At 35.0% G+C, this 18,732-nt stretch overlaps 2 protein-coding genes across 2 annotated transcripts; one reads left to right on the plus strand and one right to left on the minus strand.

The window, feature by feature from the left end:
• The first annotated feature begins 2,800 nt into the window (after positions 1-2,800).
• Positions 2,801-5,279, plus strand: LOC147555026 (gibberellin receptor GID1C-like). Its single transcript, XM_086663680.1, has 2 exons — positions 2,801-3,127; positions 3,791-5,279. Exons 1-2 carry the CDS (start codon positions 3,089-3,091, stop codon positions 4,787-4,789), a joined length of 1,038 nt encoding a protein of 345 aa, XP_086519806.1. The 5' UTR covers positions 2,801-3,088; the 3' UTR covers positions 4,790-5,279.
• Positions 5,280-9,349: 4,070 nt separating this feature from the next.
• On the minus strand, positions 9,350-11,076 carry LOC147555027 (uncharacterized). The gene has a single exon (XM_086663459.1). It carries the CDS (start codon positions 10,772-10,774, stop codon positions 9,587-9,589), a length of 1,188 nt encoding a protein of 395 aa, XP_086519585.1. The 5' UTR covers positions 10,775-11,076; the 3' UTR covers positions 9,350-9,586.
• Positions 11,077-18,732: the final 7,656 nt, after the last annotated feature.

Genomic DNA, 18,732 nt, shown 5'->3' on the forward strand with positions numbered 1-18,732 from the left:
TTCAAGACACTCATAGACTATCTATTCTTTAACACTCCCCCTCAAACCAATGTACTTATCAAGATATTGATAAGTACAATAAAGAATAGATAGTCTATGAGTGTCTTGAATGAATAGTCCCACATTGGATGGGCTAATATTGTGACTCTCTTGTAGAGCCTATATAAAGGGCAAAAGATGTAATAGCTGATCCAACTATCAATACAACTCTTCTCTCTCTCTCATATTATTATTTTATCTTACAAAGAGTTCCAAAAGATTTGACGTAATACTGTATGCATCGAACCGTTGCCAAACATTGCTATAAATCTTATGTCATATGCGGGGCTAAACTCACCAAAATAGTGTTTGAAAAGATTCGAAGGAATGAATCTTATGTCATATACGGGGATAAACTCACCAAAATAGTGTTTGAAAAGATTCGAAGGGTCGTTGGCATAATTCTGATGCTATGTTAAGTTTATGGTACTCAAACTAACTGACTATGAGTAGAGATGACTGAAATATACATTTGCGGTTCCCGAACTATCATTTTTTTACCAAAAAATTTCCTTATATGAACATACAATATTTTCATTGAATTCCGTCAAAATGAGGTGCCACTTTATGTGAGTAAGGCGAAAAACCAAAGGATCACAAATCAATTGAAACCAAAAAAAACTTTGGAAAGCAAAATCTAATAATTTTCTCGTACGAGATTTTTTAGAACCCGTCTGTACATACAACACCTCTTACGCTGCCGACTAATTACCCTAATTTCAACTATCTTCTAAGAACCATAGGTGAAGGAAGACGTGTCATACTTTTAATCCAAGCAGGTGTATGTGGTGACTAACTTTAGTAACTTCCAAAAGACTAGCCAGATCATGGTCCCACTTCTCACCTCCATGGTGGGTTTTATATCATCGATGCAAACAAAACCATAGAGATAAAGACTTGATACGAAAGTGATATTACACACTAAAAAGCAAGAGAAAAGTTCCACGCCTAGTGTGGAATTCATTTTATGTCTATCACCTTATTTAGGACTAACTATTCTAAGCTACCATTTTGTAGCCATCTCCATTAAACGTTTTAATTCAGCCTTTTCTTTTAATTACGTAACCGATTCTAATAACTAATATTCGGATGTCATTTCTGTAGTATCACGGTTGTTGTGACACTCTAACAAACAAGACTTGACAAAACCTATAATTCGAACTTAAGAGATTTACATCAACATTTCTTGCAGATCCTTTTCGAATGTACCAACAATCGACTACTCATATTACTTGAATATATGAAAGAACATAAAACACAAAAGATGATCGCTACAAAGTGACACGATAAACGTACACAAATTGACACATAGTAAAAATAAAGTAAGTCAATAACATTAAGCAATCTTACTTTAATTATAGAAATGATTGGAGGACAATTATACTTGATTTTTATTGTTGTGTTTCATTGATCCCACAATCTATTTGTGGATTGTGTTATCTTCTCCTAGATTTTTGAAGCATATATATTTCTTTCTTCTATCTCCTACCACAACCACCATTTTTATCAATCTATCTCTAGTGTTATCTTTCACTCTTCTCTCTTTCCCTTTTCAGTGATCAATACGCCACATTGGTGTAGGGCTTTTGTCTAGGATTTTTAGATGAAGGAAATGTTCGTCTAGGGGTTCCTCGCGAAGAAAACCCCCTTCTTCTCATTACATCACATGTCGATGTTGATTTTGGTTCCTTCATCATCATCTTTCATCTGTATATAAATGTCGATGGTATCTCATAAAAAAAAAATTCAGGTGATAATTCTGCCATATTCTTTCCCTGTAAGTTCTTGTACGTCTTTCTCTTTAATATAGGGAGAGAGAGAGAGATAAAAATGGAGAAATAGAGACTATAATGGTTTTGGTTTTGGTTTTGATTGGAGAGAAATAAAAGATGATTAAAATCTTTCAATATTGATTTTATTTTGTAATTGATTAAGTTTTGTAATTAATCACAACACGTAGATAAAGAGAGAGATGAAGATGGGGGTGTGGTGACAGAAGTTCTGGTGGTGGTAGAAGGGGAGAAGAAAGAGATGGAAAAGTTTTATTTTATCGTTTTGTAAAAATCGTAGACAGCTGACCGACCAGTCGAAAACAATCGTTTATAAACGATAAGATTCTGGTGAAGACCAAATAAGAAAAAGATATGAAGGCAAAAGTACAGAAAAAATCAATTTTAAAGTTCACTAGTCAAATTGTATACTTGAAAGCTATTTCGGACTAGACAAATTCAGAATGAAATTAGAAACAACCCTACCTTGGAATCAGGAAGGGGTCCAATGACTTCGAAAGAGTTGAACGAAGAGTCGTACGAAGTAAAACTCTCATGTCCGATTTTGTAGAGCGACAGCAAAGGTGACTACGAAACTCTCCAAATACAATCTGTTCCAAACATATATGTCTTTTTCTTTTTTGGTAATTCCATTACAATTGGTATTGATACATCATAGAAGTGATAATACTACCCATACAAACTCAAACAAACCGGGCCTATAGCCCATCTAAACTGTGGCCTGAAGCCCATCCAAACATATATATCATGGTTCTTTAGTTTGATGCGAATATATGGACAAATTGGGGGCTAAGGTCACCAAGTGGGGGCTAATTAGAAATAAACCCTTTCATTATATCACCTAAATTCTCTACTACTATTATCCAGATGCTAATTAGGAAGCATATGATACCTGATGTGGACTTCCATTTTTCCACCACGTGTACTTATTGGCTAAGTACAAAAGGAGTAAATACTAAATATAGTTATTTCAAAGGGTGGTACTCTAATAAATATGTTATTTTTTCTCAAGGATAGACGGTGAGCTTTCACCCACAGTTCATATTCCGTCCACCGTTCTGTCTCTCTCTTTCTCTCTACTTTCTCTCTCTAAGTTTGAACACCCAAGTATGGAGTGATTAGGTTAAATTTTGCTTGCTACCCAAAGTATGAATTATAGTGACGAAACCGATAACATTGAGAAGATTTGAATCATTTTCTAGGGTTTATTCTTTCTGAAGATACTACTACTCTTTGCCTACCCACCCAAAGCTGTAATCATGGATCGAAGTAACGAAATTAGTCCAAATGAGTCAAGGGTAATTTTCTTTTCTCTTCATCTTTCTTTGTTTTGTTCTTTCCTTTCTCAGTATGTAATTAGGTTACGTTTTGTTTGTTTCTAAAGGCATGAATTTATAGTGAAAAGGGGGAAACTTTTATATGCCTTTTGTTACTATAAGGATTTTTTTTTTTGATTTTTATGGTATGAAGATATATTCTAATTGAAATTTCAGATTTGGGTTTTGCTTCATTTTGTTAGTTATCTTGTTTGAGACTGATTTAGGAATTAGGGTTTCTAGGGTTTGGTTGTGTTTTCTTTTTGTTGTACTTGTATGAACTTACTCTAATTTGAAAGTTAAGATTTGGGTTTTGCTTCATTTAGTTAGTTATCTTGTTTGGGATTGATCTATCTTGTTTCTGGAGGTGGGTTTCTTGTATATATATGTAGGATTTCTAGGGTTTGAATTTGGGTGGTTTTGTTCATGTATAGTAGTTGATGCTGATTAACCCATTAGTTGGCTAAATTCAGTTTCTAATCTTTAGGGTTTCTAGGTTCATTGACATTATCTTATCATTGTTGAACTTGAATGGTATATAATGAGAAAATTAACCTAGGTAATTTTAGGTTTTTATGCTTTTTCAGTAGTACCTGAGAGGTTTCTGAATTCTTACCCTATGTATCTATTGCTTCTCTACTGTAGTTGGTTGTTCCACTCAATACATGGGTTCTTATCTCAAATTTCAAACTCGCATACAATCTCCTCCGCCGGCCAGACGGCAGTTTCAACCGTCATCTAGCAGAGTTTCTCGACCGAAAAGTTCCTGCAAACATAATACCAGTTGATGGTGTTTTCTCCTTTGATGTCATCATCGATCGAACTACTGGTCTTCTTGTTCGAATATACCGACCGTCCATAGTTGGTGAGGCTAATCCTGGTATAATGAATCTTGAACAACCCTTAAGCTCTGATATTAACGTTCCGGTCATAATTTTCTTCCATGGTGGAAGCTTTGCACACTCCTCGGCTAGTAGTGCAATCTACGACACACTTTGTCGGCGTCTGGTTGGCATTTGTAAAGCTGTTGTTATATCTGTAAACTATCGTCGAGCACCCGAGAATCGGTATCCTTGTGCATACAATGATGGGTGGACGGCTCTTGAATGGGTTCATTCTAGACCTTGGCTTCGAAGTGGGAAAGGTTCGAAAGTTTGTATCTATCTAGTTGGAGATAGTTCGGGAGGAAATATAGTTCACCATGTCGCAAGCAAAGCTGTTGAAACAGAAACTGATGTATTAGGAAATATATTACTAAACCCAATGTTTGGTGGGATAGAAAGAACAGAGTCGGAAAAGAGATTAGATGGAAAGTATTTCGTAACGATTCAAGATCGAGATTGGTATTGGAGGGCTTTTCTTCCCGAAGGGGTTGATAGAGATCATCCTGCTTGTAATCCATTTGGTCCAAATGGTGCAAACCTAGAGGGGGTCAAGTTCCCTAAGAGTCTTGTTGTTGTGGCAGGTTTGGATCTTGTACAGGACTGGCAATTAGCTTACGCCGAGGGACTTAAAAAAGCTGGTCAAGATGTGAAACTCATTTATCTAGAACAAGCGACAATCGGGTTCTACTTATTACCGAACACGGAACATTTCCATACTGTTATGGAAGAGATCAGAAAATTCGTGAGTTCGAGTTGTTAATAACAGACTTAGTGTACTTACAAATAGATATATAACAGTTCCACTTTCGGTTATACTTATATCTTTCATCTATATGGTATTGATGGTCTGAACTCTTAATGCCTTACGGGATTTAATTGTATTGGGTATGGAGATATTTGGGGTTGTTTTTTTTTTGGTGCAGGAAGTTTCTGCACTAGAAGGGCTCGATTGAGCTAAAGTTTGGATCTAGCCGAACTTGTGAGTAAGACTATTTTGAAGCTGATGGTAAGAGCTGATTGAGAAATGGGTTTTGGTGCAGACGCGAAGCAAAGCTCGCTTCTAACTGCCGACTATGACAGACTATGACGAGGTGTAGTAACGGAATTTGATCGACAGTACGTTTGTGTAGTAGAATTGTATAAATTTCATGTTTGTTCATGGCTTTCTACTAGTTTATTATACTTTATACAAATATAATAGCTTCAGTTTAAATATAATAAAAATATCCATGCTGTTTTAAATGTCCAAATTATTGAAATTTGGCTTTAGAGTGAAAATTCGTTGTAATGAAGCTATGGATCCTGACTAGCAAACCATTTTATACATATGAATGTGATGAATTTCGTATGATTTCGAAGAATTTTCATCAAAATGCACATGAAGGTGAAACTATCATTGATCGAGAAGTAATTTTACAAAAATAATACGAATTTTGTGCGATTCTGAAAAGAATCATTTTCCTTCAAAATTCAAAAGCTAAAACATACAAATTAGCTTTTGAACTTAAACAAAACGGAATTCTTTTTCGAAAAGCTAAAACGTACAAATTTCTTTGAGATGGGAAATTCAAAATTTGAGACTGGAAATTTTCTTCAAAAAAGTGGTCGAATTTTCTTTAGAATGCAGCTTGAAGGTTGAAATTCTATGGAAAAGCTATGGATACTGACCAAAATAATATTTTACGTGCACGGTCCGAGATTCTTGTGATGTTGAGATGGTCGAAATTTTCTTCAAAATTAAAGGGATGGTACTTCTTCAAACTGGTAGTAAATGTATTCGCAAAATGCAGAAGTGAAAAAAATTCAAGAGCCAGTACTTCAAACTTCGGTGATAAATGAATAAGCAATGGAATTCGCGGTACCACTAAAATTCCATTCTTTTTTTCTTTTCAATATTTGAAGTTGAAATTATATGGAAAAGTTATTAATACCGATCAGAAAGCCATTCTTTAAGATGGGTGGGAATTTGAAGACTACACGAATTTTCTCTAGAAGACGGTTAAGAAGATATAAACAACACGATTCTGCCTTACGAGTGATCTGAATCTCGTTCAATTCGGAGATGAGCAGAGTTTCCTTCAAACTTCAGAGGTTATAACATACAAGTTTTTTTTCCCAAAATGCGGTTATGAAGCTTCAAACAATGGAATTCGGCCTTTAAACTTAAAATTCCATGAAAAAACTAAGGATGTAATCAGAAAATCATTTTACATGGATGGTCATACGATTTTGAAATTTCCTTCGAAATTTGAAGTATAACTTTTTCGTATAACATAATAACACTTCGAGAAATCTTGGAAAATGAAAAATTAATATTGAGTGAGAGTAGAATTATAACCGATTAAAATTTTATCAAACCATGTGATAATACTATTGAGAATCTTTTAATAGATGTAATCAGCTAGAAGAGTTCAATTTTGACAAGTGAAGAATGAAAAATTAATATAACTTGTTGTGTGGGTTTAAGTACATAAGGCATTTTCCTAAATAAGAACTCCATTGGGGATGTTGGGAAATGGATTGTCTATCCTTGCTCTATCAAGAAAAGCAACAATCATTAAGCATGGGGCCAATAAAATGATTAGAAGATAGATAAGTGGGATTAGCACAAAGAAGGAGACAGTCCCCACCAAGTCCAAAAAAGACAAACCCAATATCTAGATATCAAAAGATTAAAAAGATTGTTTACTTGATATCCACTTATTTTAAGACAAAAATCACATTGATCATTGCTCTTCTTGTATCAAAGATTAAATGATGTACTAACCTTTCTTCTTTATATGCACAAATAATGATATTGACCCACTAAGCATAAAAGTAAAAGGCTTAAGAGAAACATACAAGGGGTTAAAACTATGCTTTCCTAAGCATAAAAATACTCATAAATTGTATTACTCACAAAGTAATAAAACCATTCCACTACCACTTCACCTAGTTATCAACTCTGATGTCGTTGATGAGGACCATAACTATCTAAATCTTTTCTGTTACAGAACGAGCTCGGTATAAATAATAGGTTTATGATCATCGACAGAACTACCTTCCTATTGAATAGTGATTATGATTTTCTAAATAAAAACAAAAATATGAGAAATGACCAAACAAATTTAGTACTTGAGAGATGGTCTATTAAATAAGTTACTAGTTGGAGTAAAGGGTAGTTCCCATAGTGAACTTGTGATGATATTGAAGTCTCCTCACTTCTATTGAGGTTTGCCTTTTGATTGATTGCTTCTGAGTTCATGGTCCCATGGTCCCCTTTATTCACAACTACTACCTTTTGTTCATTTCACAAGGTGTACCATGTGATTTTCTTAAATAATGCTAGCTCATACCACATTTTGAGACAATATTATTGACTACCTCAGGGTTGGAACTCTAACTAAAGCGTGCACAATAATTACCATAATGTTATACTCCCTCCGTCCCAAATTAAGAGTCCACTATTCCTTTTTTGGATGTCCCAAATTAAGAGTCTCATTCCAAATATATCATATAAAATCCCTTACTTTTCCATGAATACCCTTTCTTTGATATTTTCAATATATTGTGCATTAGTTAAGCTAATTAAGATAGTTGACATTTTCCAATACAAAAGTTGGTTTTTATTTGTAATCTTTCAATTATTTCAAGAAAAGTTACATGTATTTTTAGAATGGAAACTATAATCCTTCAATTATTTCAAGAAAAGTTGTCAAATAAATAAGGGTAAATCTGGAAGAAGAAAAAAAGTGAAAATAAGTTGGATTACCAATATGGGACTCTTAATTTGGGACGGAGGGAGTAATAAATTTAAGAGTTAATTCCTATATGGCCCCCTACTTTGTGACCAGCTTCCTTTATGGCCTCTTTTTTTTCGTAAATTCAAATATGGCCCCCTATTTTCAGACAAATGTCATTACTACCCCTCTGATTAATGTATTTTCAAAATAAAATAAAAAACAAAACCTAAATTCCACCTCACTTCCTTCTCCACCACTCATCTCTCTCCACGTCACCTCTCTCTCCAACTCATCTCTCTCTCTAACTCACCTCTCTCTCTCTCTCCAACTCATCTCTCTCTCTAACTCATCTCTCTCTCTAACTCACCTCTCTCTCTCTCTCTCCAAATCACTCCCTTCGCCGGAGTTTCTAGAGAGAGAGAGAAGAGGTAAAAAAAAGTTTTTTTTTTTTTAAGGTCGCCGGCCGGAAAATTTCCGGCCGGCGACCTTGGTCGGAGAAGAAGGAGTGACTTGGAGAGAGAGAGAGAGATGAGTTGGAGAGAGAGAGAGAGATGAGTTGGAGAGAGAGAGAGAGGTGAGTTGGAGAGAGAGGTGTGATGGAGAGAGAGAGATGATGTGGAGAGATATGTGTGGGGGAGTAGGAAGTGAGGTGGAATTCAATTTTTTTTTTTATGTTGAAAAAATATTAATAAGAAGGGTAATCAGGACATTTACCTCAAAAAAGGGGGCCATATTTGAATTTACGAAAAAAAGAGAGCCATAAAGGAAGCTGGTCACAAAGTAGGGGGCCATATAGGAATTAACTCTAAATTTAACTCATTGAACTTGTGATATTATTAGACCTAGTATTAATGGATGATGTATTTTGCCATTTAATTCGTATGGTAATGTAGTACCATTCCAGCTTGGAAGTAGTATAATAAATATTGCATATGGTGGAATTGTACAACGGATGAAAGTACATTTCTATGTCAACATCGGCCAGATAATCAGTAATTCTTTAACAACTTTTATCAATAATATGTGTAGATTTTTCAAGTAGACATGTCTGTCTAGATGATCAGTAATTTGTCAACTACTCATAGCATTTTGTGCGATTAATACTATTAAAAGAAAATAAGTATGAGGAGTTGTTTACTTTATTTATTTGTACTTGGGCCGGTAGATGATGGATAAAATGTTTAATTAGTGTTACAAGACATTTAATAGATGACAGAACATCTAAATTATATTTACAGAATTTAGGCATGATAAAGAAGATATTTTGTAAGAACAACTAGAGAACAAGGTAGACAAACAATAAAATCCAAAAATTTATAAAATTATATGACAATTTTCCTAAGATTGAGGGTTTAAGAATATAATAAACCCAAATATCGGCATAACTATCATATTTTTATTCCCTTCTCTGAGGGGCTTATGAGATCAAAATTTATATCACTTTCGAGAAACCCAATAAGATCAATAAGCTCTTTAAAAAAGTTAGATCGATAAGCTATGGAACTACAAAAGTGAGTAACGTAGATGTTTTACCTATCTTTTCATTTATTCAGTTTCGACTTTCTAATATTGCAGTAATATGAATAAAATTGCACGTGTGAACGATAAAATTATTTCATCACCAATCGGTCTAATAAACATACTCATCTATAACTAATAGACAATCACTATTTAATAGTAATAGATACATCCCAAAATGTGTAGCTAAATTAGCTACTAATTTTTTACTTACACACACAAAATCAATAAAAGAATCAAAATGACCAAAAAGGCCATACAAGACACATTTATTTTTCTTCCCATTCTACCCTTGACAAGTTCAAGATACACTTCTTTCAGCCCTTGATACATTGAGTAGTGGGCCTGGGCTTTTCTGGGCCAGCTTCAAGTGGGCAAGGTGTATGAATTGGTGGGACCATACAATTATAATGAACACACAAAGATGTACTTGAAGGAATCTCAACCGTCCGATCAATCTCCATCCCGGTCAAGAAATTGTGCTGTAAGTATAAAATCTGTATACCCTCAGCCATCAAACCATCAATAAAAGTATTCGGTACATCACCAATAAACTTATTATTATTCAGATACAGATTTTGTACCGAAGCTAATCTCGAAGATATTTGCCCGCTTAATCTATTATGACTTAGATCAACGGTCGGGATTGAAACTTGATTCAACGGTCGAATAAAACCAGAAAAGAAGTTTCTTTGTAACTGAAGATTCGTCAACGGAAAAGAAAATAAGGTTGCCGGAATCGGTCCGGTGAATCGGTTCATACTCAGGTCGAGGTAGTTGAGTTGATTCAACTGAGTTACGAATCGGTCCACCGGTCCGGTGAGTGTGTTTTGTGATAGAGAGAGAAACTTAAGTGAAGAAGGAAGAGAAGAAGAAGAGAGAGAACCAGTAAGATCATTGTGTTTAAGGTCGAGACGAGTTAGGGTTTGTGAAGAGAAGCTTGGAAGTGAACCAGAGAGATGATTATGACAAAGAATTAAACTTGTTAGTGATGGAAGATTTGAAATTGATTGAGGAATCGACCCATTTAATTGATTATAACTCAAATCTAGGGTTTGAAGATTAGGAATTTCTGAGAGTGATTTAGGAATCGACCCAGATATGAAGTTCTTACTAATAGCAAGAAACCTAAGGTTCTTTAACTGACCTAGGGTTTCCGGCAATGACCCAAAGATTCGACCGGGGAAAATGGATAACTCAGTAAGTGATGTGAGTTTTCCGATGGAAGGATCAAGATGACCTATTAAACCTGGTGCACCAGCTCTTGGGTCACCGAGATTTAAAGAAATTACCTTATCGGAATCACAGAAAACTCCGGCGAAGGTACAAGGATCAGATGTGAAATCCCAAGAATTGAAGAAATTTGATCCGGGTATGTCTTCTAACTGTTTACGAATTGATTGAAGAGCTAAGAAATCAAGTGGGTCTAAAATGGAAAATGCAGTTAAACTACTCTGTAATAAGATGAAGAAGTAGAACAGAGAGATAACAGAGTGGTTCACCATTTCTAGAGAGAGAGAGAGAAAGAGAGAATGGGGTTTTAGAGAAATGGGTAGTTCTAGAATGGGTTTATAGCAAGTAAAAAATGATGGGTTTTCTCAGAACTTACTGATTATAGAGAGAAAAAGTTAGAATGGGGTAAAGCTTTCATGGCGATGATAGAGAGAGAAACAGAGGAGGAAGTCTTAGGGTTTTCTCTTTCTAGAACTTGTGAGAGAAGGAAGGCGTGTTAACGGCTCGTTCTTCAACTAGGAGATTACTGCGAATCTCTCTGGTAAGAAAAGCACACGGTCGACTTACTTTTATATGTGTGGTTTTGGTAGATTGGGGTTTTAGTCCCTTCATTATTACTATATTAATTTAAGACCCATAATTGTTCTGTAGGCCAACTAATTTGGTAGGTCAGCGAAGATGCGTCTTCGACTCAGATACCACTTGTTACATTCCAAGCTTTATCAGTTATCGATATTGTTCTCGCTTTATAGACATATGTTCTAGGTTCCGGATAAATCCTCGAACAATGTAAGATTATCACAATTTGAATCCTTTATATCTTGCATATGTACTAAACTCTTAACTACTGAACTACAACTTAAATCATGTTATAATTTTGTCTAGAATATAATTATTATTTCGAAACTCACGTACAAAAATCTAAAACTTGGGTTGGGGTCCAAAACATTCGCTTTGTTTGCTTTGGCCCCATGGCCCCCTGTGTGTGGCTGAGATTCACAAAAACTTAATAGAGAAAAAACTTCATCAATAGAGAGATATAACCCTTCTATCACAACTATTTATCCCACTTTCTCTCCCAAATCGACTTGGACGTTAGATTGCCTTATCATTTTTCGTGTTTTTCTCATTTGTCTTGGGCGTTAGTAACTTTGGATACTCGACTGTAGTTTATTCTGGGTTTGTTTAAGTTGGATATCGAATAAGATTGAAGTAAGAGTTGTCATAGAAGAGTGGAAATCTCCAACTACAATCTTGGTGCTCAACTCCTTTTTTTTGTCTAGTGAACTACTATCATTAGTTCATTCATGGCTGAACAACCTAATCATTGTTCCACAGTTCATACTCCACTAAAGATACTGACTTCTTTTCTCTAATACATCAAAGATTATGAACATATCTAAAAGTATCTTAAATGATACTTTCCGCTTGACCCAGTAAGGATGTTTCAGATTAAGATACGTCAAAATTAAGAGGAAAACCAAATTGGATGATAAAAACAATGAACACATTTTCTTTTTTGAAAGAAATCAATCACCACATAGGTGATTATTTTGATTTCAAGGACAAGAAAAAAAGTTGATTATTTTGAAGAATTTTTAAGATGTGAGTTTGTCTTTTGATGGATTGTCTTTATCCAAAATGAGTTATTTGGTATCACTTTTAACAAAAAAAAAGTTATTTGGTACCAATGGTCCTTCAAGTTCTATTTTGAGGGGTTTTATAAATTTTCTTTTGAAAGTTTGTTGTTTGGAGGTCTATATTTTGGGTCTATATGAGTTGGCTAATTAGCCATGAAAAACAAAATCCATCTAATTTTTTTTTTCTTTTCTAAAATGGAGCTTAAGAAGGAGCAAAAGATAACTACAAACATTTCACCAACTAATAGTCTAGCACTACACCAACCACTCGATCATACACTTTATCACAGAGTGGGTCACTAGATCAATATCAGACCAACAAGACTCATTGACACATCACTTTCACTGCCACTACTATTCCCACTTTGCCAACCACACACTAGTAGTCGATGTTGCCATGTTGGTCTTCCCTCCAAATTTGGTCAAGCCAATGAGGTATGCTTGTATGGGCCTTTCGAGTTTGGGTGCCTTTAAAGGCGCCCTGTCTTTTAGCTCATCTTTCTCTTGTCACTCCCAGTCGGTCTCAGACTGAGTAGGCTAAGAGCTCGTCCCAATTTGAAGATGAGCACCTCTTGACTTTTTCCTTAATTTTTCTTTCGAGACTTTCCTTTACATCTTTATAAAACCCTTCTTTCCGTTTTTTGAAGGGTATCCGCTGCATTTCGTTCTTAAAGAAAGAGGGAGAAAGAGAGAGAAGAGAAAAAAAAGAGAGAGGAAGAAGTGTTCCCAGAGTTGATGGTGGAAGTGTAGCTGGATTGGTGTAGAGGTCGCCGGAGTTGATGGTGGTAGTGGGAGAGGAAGAAGCGCGAAGTTGAAGCTGCAAAATATAAGGGTTGTGATGTTTGGAGGAAATAAAAAGTTCTAATTTTTTTTGTTAGGGAATTTGGCCAAAACTCCCTAAGAAATTATGACTTTGGTTAAAAAGGATTCATCAAAGTATTTTAGGCTTCACCTCCCTGATGGCAATTATGTAATTTTCAATTTCAGTAAAATGACCAACCTAACCCTAGTCTAAGAAAATACCTTGCAGAACCTTGCAAAGCTTTGCAAATACTTTGCAGAGCTTTGCAAACACCTTACATGGTTTTTGCAAACACCTTGGATAGCCTTGCAAACAAATTGCAAATCCTTGCGAACACCTTGCAGAGCCTTGCAAAAACTTTGCAGAGCCTTGCATGACTTTTGCAAATACCTTGCACAACCTTGCGAACACCTTGCAAAGCTTTGCAAATACCTTGCAGAGCCTTGCAAAGCTTTGCAAATACTTTGCAGAGCTTTGCAAACACCTTGCAGAGCCTTGCAAAGCCTTGCAAACACCTTGCAGAGCCTTGCAAACACCTTGCAGAGCCTTGCAAACACCTTGCAGTGTCATGCAAATGGTTTGCAAATTAGTTTTTGAATTGATTTAACATGAAATTTGTTACAAATTATTATATTTTGTCTAATAGAATGTTGTATCGAAAAACTAGCTAAAACCCCTACAAATTCATAATAGTCATTTTATAAGCTCTAGCACCATCATTTTACATTTCTTCGAAAAACTTCCAAAGCTTTCATGAAATTCTCAATTTGAACATAAATACCAATTATGATTGTCCAAGAAAAAATATTTCTCATAGGCATTTCATCTAACAACTTTATAGCTATTTCAACCAATCTAAGTCTTGTATAACCAACTAACGTTGCATTCCTAGCAACAACATCTCTTTCAAGCATTTTATCAAACACATTGCTTGCATCAACTATACTTTCACAACTTCCATATAAATCCAACAAATAAGTTTGAACATAAACATCAAAACTAACAAATTGTCATCCATCATTCATAACTCAATGAAAATAAAGCAATGAAGAAGTTGAATTATACCTTGAAACATTATCAATTTCTCCTTCAATTGAAAGTATATAAAACTTTCTCTTTCTAGAATTTAGAACCAAAAACTAAATCAAACCCCTTAAAAGCCTCTTCAAACAACAAGCAAATAGATTAAATCACCAAAACCTAAAACATCAACCTATCTTATAGCCAAAATCGATTCAAACCCCAGAAATTCTAATCGGCGTTGACAATCCAACTCGGTTCGGTCATGAGAAAAACTCAAAATTTTGATTTATTAGTTAGATTATTACTAGGTATTTCTAATTGAATGAAGCGTATTTTTGACTCTTAAAAAGTTGGTGCCTTTAAAAATGTCCTTCAAGCCTATTTTTATAACTTACTTGGGGCCTAGCTAGTTAAAAAGATGGGTTGTCTTTTTAACAAAAAAATACTAGAAATTGGGCCTCCGGCCCAATTTCCTCTTTTTTGTTTCCACACAAAATTTTGTAGCCCGAAATATTTCTTTATTTCGCCGAAACACCAACATGAGGATTATCACTTAAATGAAGGGTATTATAGGAAATGAATAAAATTAAAAGGTGGGTGATTTGGGGGGAAAATTACAAGGAGTTGAAAATTTTAGGGTTATTTCCCAAATAGCCCCCAACTTTGTGACCAACTTCCTGGCTAGCCCCTACTTTATCAAAAATACTCAGATGACCCCCTTTTCAGTTACTGTTATAACTTCGTTAACTAGTCATCACCTCTTTCTCCTCCATCTCATCACCTCTCTCAGACACCTCATCGTCTTCACAGGCGAAGGTCGCCGGTCAGCCAACTTTCCGGCAGCCGGCCGGCGACCTTCAACCATTAAAAAAATAAAAATAAAAATTCCCTCTCTTTTCTCTCTCTCTCTAAACACTCTAACCAAACCCCCCCCCCATCAACTCCTTGAGAAGCATAAAGTACATCTCTAACCAAAACCCCCTCAAAGATCCAAGAATCGATGAATCCACTTCCTCCTGTAACGCACACTGTCTTCTCAATTATAGTTTTTCTCTCTTTTTCTCTCTCTCTATAGTTTACTACTCTATGTGTTTCTTTCTCTCTCCCTCTTTAGATAAACTAGGTAAGAGTGGGTTAGAATCCACTCCCTCCTGTAACGCATACTGTATTCTCCGAACAGACCTCCTCTCTTTCTCTAAATCTGTTTAGAGATAAGAGGAGAAAATATTTATTTTTTTTTAATTTTTATGTTTGAAGGTTGTCGGTTGAAAATTTGTCGGTCGGTGACCTTCGCCGGTGAAGGAGATGAGGTGGCAGAGAGAGGCGATGAGATGAAGGAGAGAGAGGTGATGACTGGTTAACGGAGTTATAACGGTAACTAGAAAAGGGGCCATCTGGGTATTTTTATAAAGTAGGTAGCTAGGTAGGAAGTTGGTCACAAAGTTGGGGGTTATTTGAAAAATAACTCAAAATTTTAAATGGAAGGTGTGAATTTTGACGAATTTTCCGAGATGCAAAATTTTAAAGGGCAACAATCATCTTCTTCCTCGTCTCTTATCACCAACTCCGGCTACCACTACCAACTCTGGTCAGTGGTCACCACCTTTAGTTGGGGATATAAGATTCCGGAAAACGCAGTTTATTTGGAAGTACAAGAATATGTTAGATATAAGAACACATATTAATGGAATCTCAGGTTAATTGGTAAAGAAATGAAGAAAGATAGTTTCAGCCAGATGAAATCTCGATTACACTTCATCTGTGTGTACTATGCTATCACTGAATTCATTTGAGATAGAGATAGAGATTTGTTTTTTTTCAATTGTCACGAATCTCTCAAGGACTTCAGGAGTGCAAACAAACCTCACAAATCTGCTCCAAGAATCACACAAAAATTTCTCAGATTAACCTAATTTTGATTAAACCCATTCCATCAAATCATCATCTTTTTAAAATTATATTCAAAACTATATTTCTGAAATCTAATGGTTAACAATATAGAGTTCCAAATTAAAAAGGAGGAGAGAGTTTTCAGAAAACATTTCTTAAACTTAAAACCTTAACGTATAACTGTAACTTTTAATTACAGTTCTAAACAGAATAAGATATACTATCCATTTCAAATACAGAGCGAGGGAATTTATTTTTAGAAATGGATGAGACCCACTACACCAAATCGTTAACTCTTAATGAGTTAATGTATAAGAGCAATAACCCGGCTGGTATTGGATGTATTTTTCGCGATTGTAGTGGAATTCCTATAGTTGCGTACAAATTGCTATTAATCTGGCTAGATCTGTATGTGTGAAATCCATTACAACTCAGTCAGATTCAGTTTACGTCATTGATTATATTTCAAGAAAAGAGTCGCTTCGTCCTTAGACTGTCATGTCATATGTGAATGAGAGTAGAGAGTGTGAAAGTACATTAACCTCTTTGGATACTAAATTAGATTACCAACATCTATATAGAGAGACTAATCGTACATCGAACTTTTTATCAAGAAATGCAAAAATATTTTTCTATCATGATTAAACCGGTTTCATTAATCACTTTTCTTGCTCTATTTTCTCGTTGTAATGCTCGGAATAATACCAAATCGTGAGCCAAATGAAAACAACCATTCTTAGTGCTCTCCAACATCTCAAAACTTGTCTAAAATACCATACTAATAATTGCACACATCTTTCTCTCTTACTTATACCTTCTTTTTGTTGAAAGTTTGTCTCTCACTTATATGAGCTACCTAAAGCAACACTATGGCAAAAATAAACTTAATAAACCCAATACCAACACACCAAACAATTTCAACATAGATCTTCTCATCTCTTTCTATCTAGTTCTAAAATATTCTATATCACAACTTCAAACATTCAAATCAAAATACATACCCTTCACACAAAAAGTTAGAAATCAGTTATCCACCAATAATTGTATGGAAGTAACAGTGGAATTGTATGTTTTCTCACTCTGGGTTGTTAGTTTTTTATTTAATTTTTTTTTTTTTTTGGAATGAGAACTTCATAAATATCAATAAAAGTATTACAATGAATTTACACTGAGCAGCTAATTCAGTCAACAGGAAGGACTAAACTAGAAAAGAAAAACTAATTAGAGACTAAAATAGAAGCAGCTACATTATGTGCGTGAGAGTTTTCCAGACGGTTAACGTGTCGTAGAGTATTAAGCTTGAAATCTTTCCAACTGAACTTGGATATCAGCGACCGTAGATATCCAAGTTCAGCGACGTGAGAGTTTTTTTTTAATTGAAGTTACAAATTCTAATCAAAATGATAACCTAAAAGGGTTTAGGTCCTATCACGTTACATTCCCCCTTAGTCCTTTAGGTGTTTGGTCCATAATCTCCCCGGCTCCAATTCTCGCCCAAAATTTTTTTTTTTTTTTGAAGTTTCCTTAATAACAAAGCGAATTACAAAGGGTTCGAATCGAAATAAGTTACAAATTCGGAACAACATTGTAATTAATTAACTGCCGAAGGACTAAAATTAAATTAATCTTAATTAACGGGCCGAATTGAAGCAGCCAGCTCATGAATTCTCGCCCAAAATTAAAGCCTAGCAAGTAGTCATGTCGATTTTGCTCTAGGCGCTCAACCAAAGTCAATGACCTAAACCAATTTTGCTTTAGGCTCCCGACTAAAGTCAAAATATGCAAAGCTTTCCTCAATGAAACTATTGAAGGAAAGCATATTTCTGTCACCCTGTTGAATGAGACTTCTTGTAAGGGATAGACTTGTTAAAAGAATAGTTTTTTCATTTACAAGTTTATAGCAACCAAAGGTTTAAAAAATTATAAAAGAAGCAAAGGTAAACATGTTATAGACTCGTATCTTTAAAGAGGTAAGCAAATTATAAAGACATCCCAGGGCACAATACTTTGCATGGCTAAGTTGAGAATTGTGGCAAAACCATCTGAAAAAGAGAAGTTTGAATGACCCCTATTCACTATTTTTCGAGGATTAGGTCAATGTTTTGAGAAATAAGAAAAGTTTCGTGGGAATAAAATTTCAAAGGTTAAAACCAAAAAAATCTCCCAAAACACACCCTTCCTTATATGTTGTCGTTACAGTCGTCGACCAGAGAAACTCGATGGAAATCTTCATATCTCTTTTTTTTCTCTTTCCTATCTCTCTCTCTCTCTCTCTCCCTCTCTATTTTCTCTCTCTCTTCTCTCTCGCAAAACTAGGGTATAAGGAAGATCTCAAACTGGATAGACCGATACTATAAGCAAGCCTCAGGGTTGCCAGTCCCAGAGTATAAGGAAGATCTCAAACTAGACAATCCGAGAGTATGCTTTTAATCTCCTACTGATAGTCCGAATAAGGGCGAAGTCAGGATTTCAACTTATGCCAGGCAAAACTTTATCTTCATAGTAGCCAAATTTTTTTAACGAAAAGTCACTATAAGTAGGTTTTTAGCTACGATACATGTAATAAATGTAAAAGTGTTATTCAAATGTAATTCCTAGTGATAAGAATATATTTTTAACGGTGCATCTCACATTAATGTAAATTTTTTAACTGAAATAAATTGACGTGTGCACAAAAATTAATTGGGAGTGAAGAAAGACGAATAGAAATAGAGAAAGATGAAGTGAAAGAAAGATGAAAAGAAATATAAGAATTTTCACTTTTCAATTCCAAAAAATAAAAAATGTAACAATAAAAAAATTCAAAGTTACAACATTATAAGTGCAAAAACGAAATGGGTGGGTGGGTGGGTGGGGGTGGGGGGACAAACACAAT

This window comes from Eschscholzia californica, unplaced genomic scaffold (assembly GCF_041429995.1).
Source record: "Eschscholzia californica isolate CP2 unplaced genomic scaffold, dmEscCali1.0.p SCAF_2, whole genome shotgun sequence".
NCBI classification, from domain to species: domain Eukaryota; kingdom Viridiplantae; phylum Streptophyta; class Magnoliopsida; order Ranunculales; family Papaveraceae; genus Eschscholzia; species Eschscholzia californica.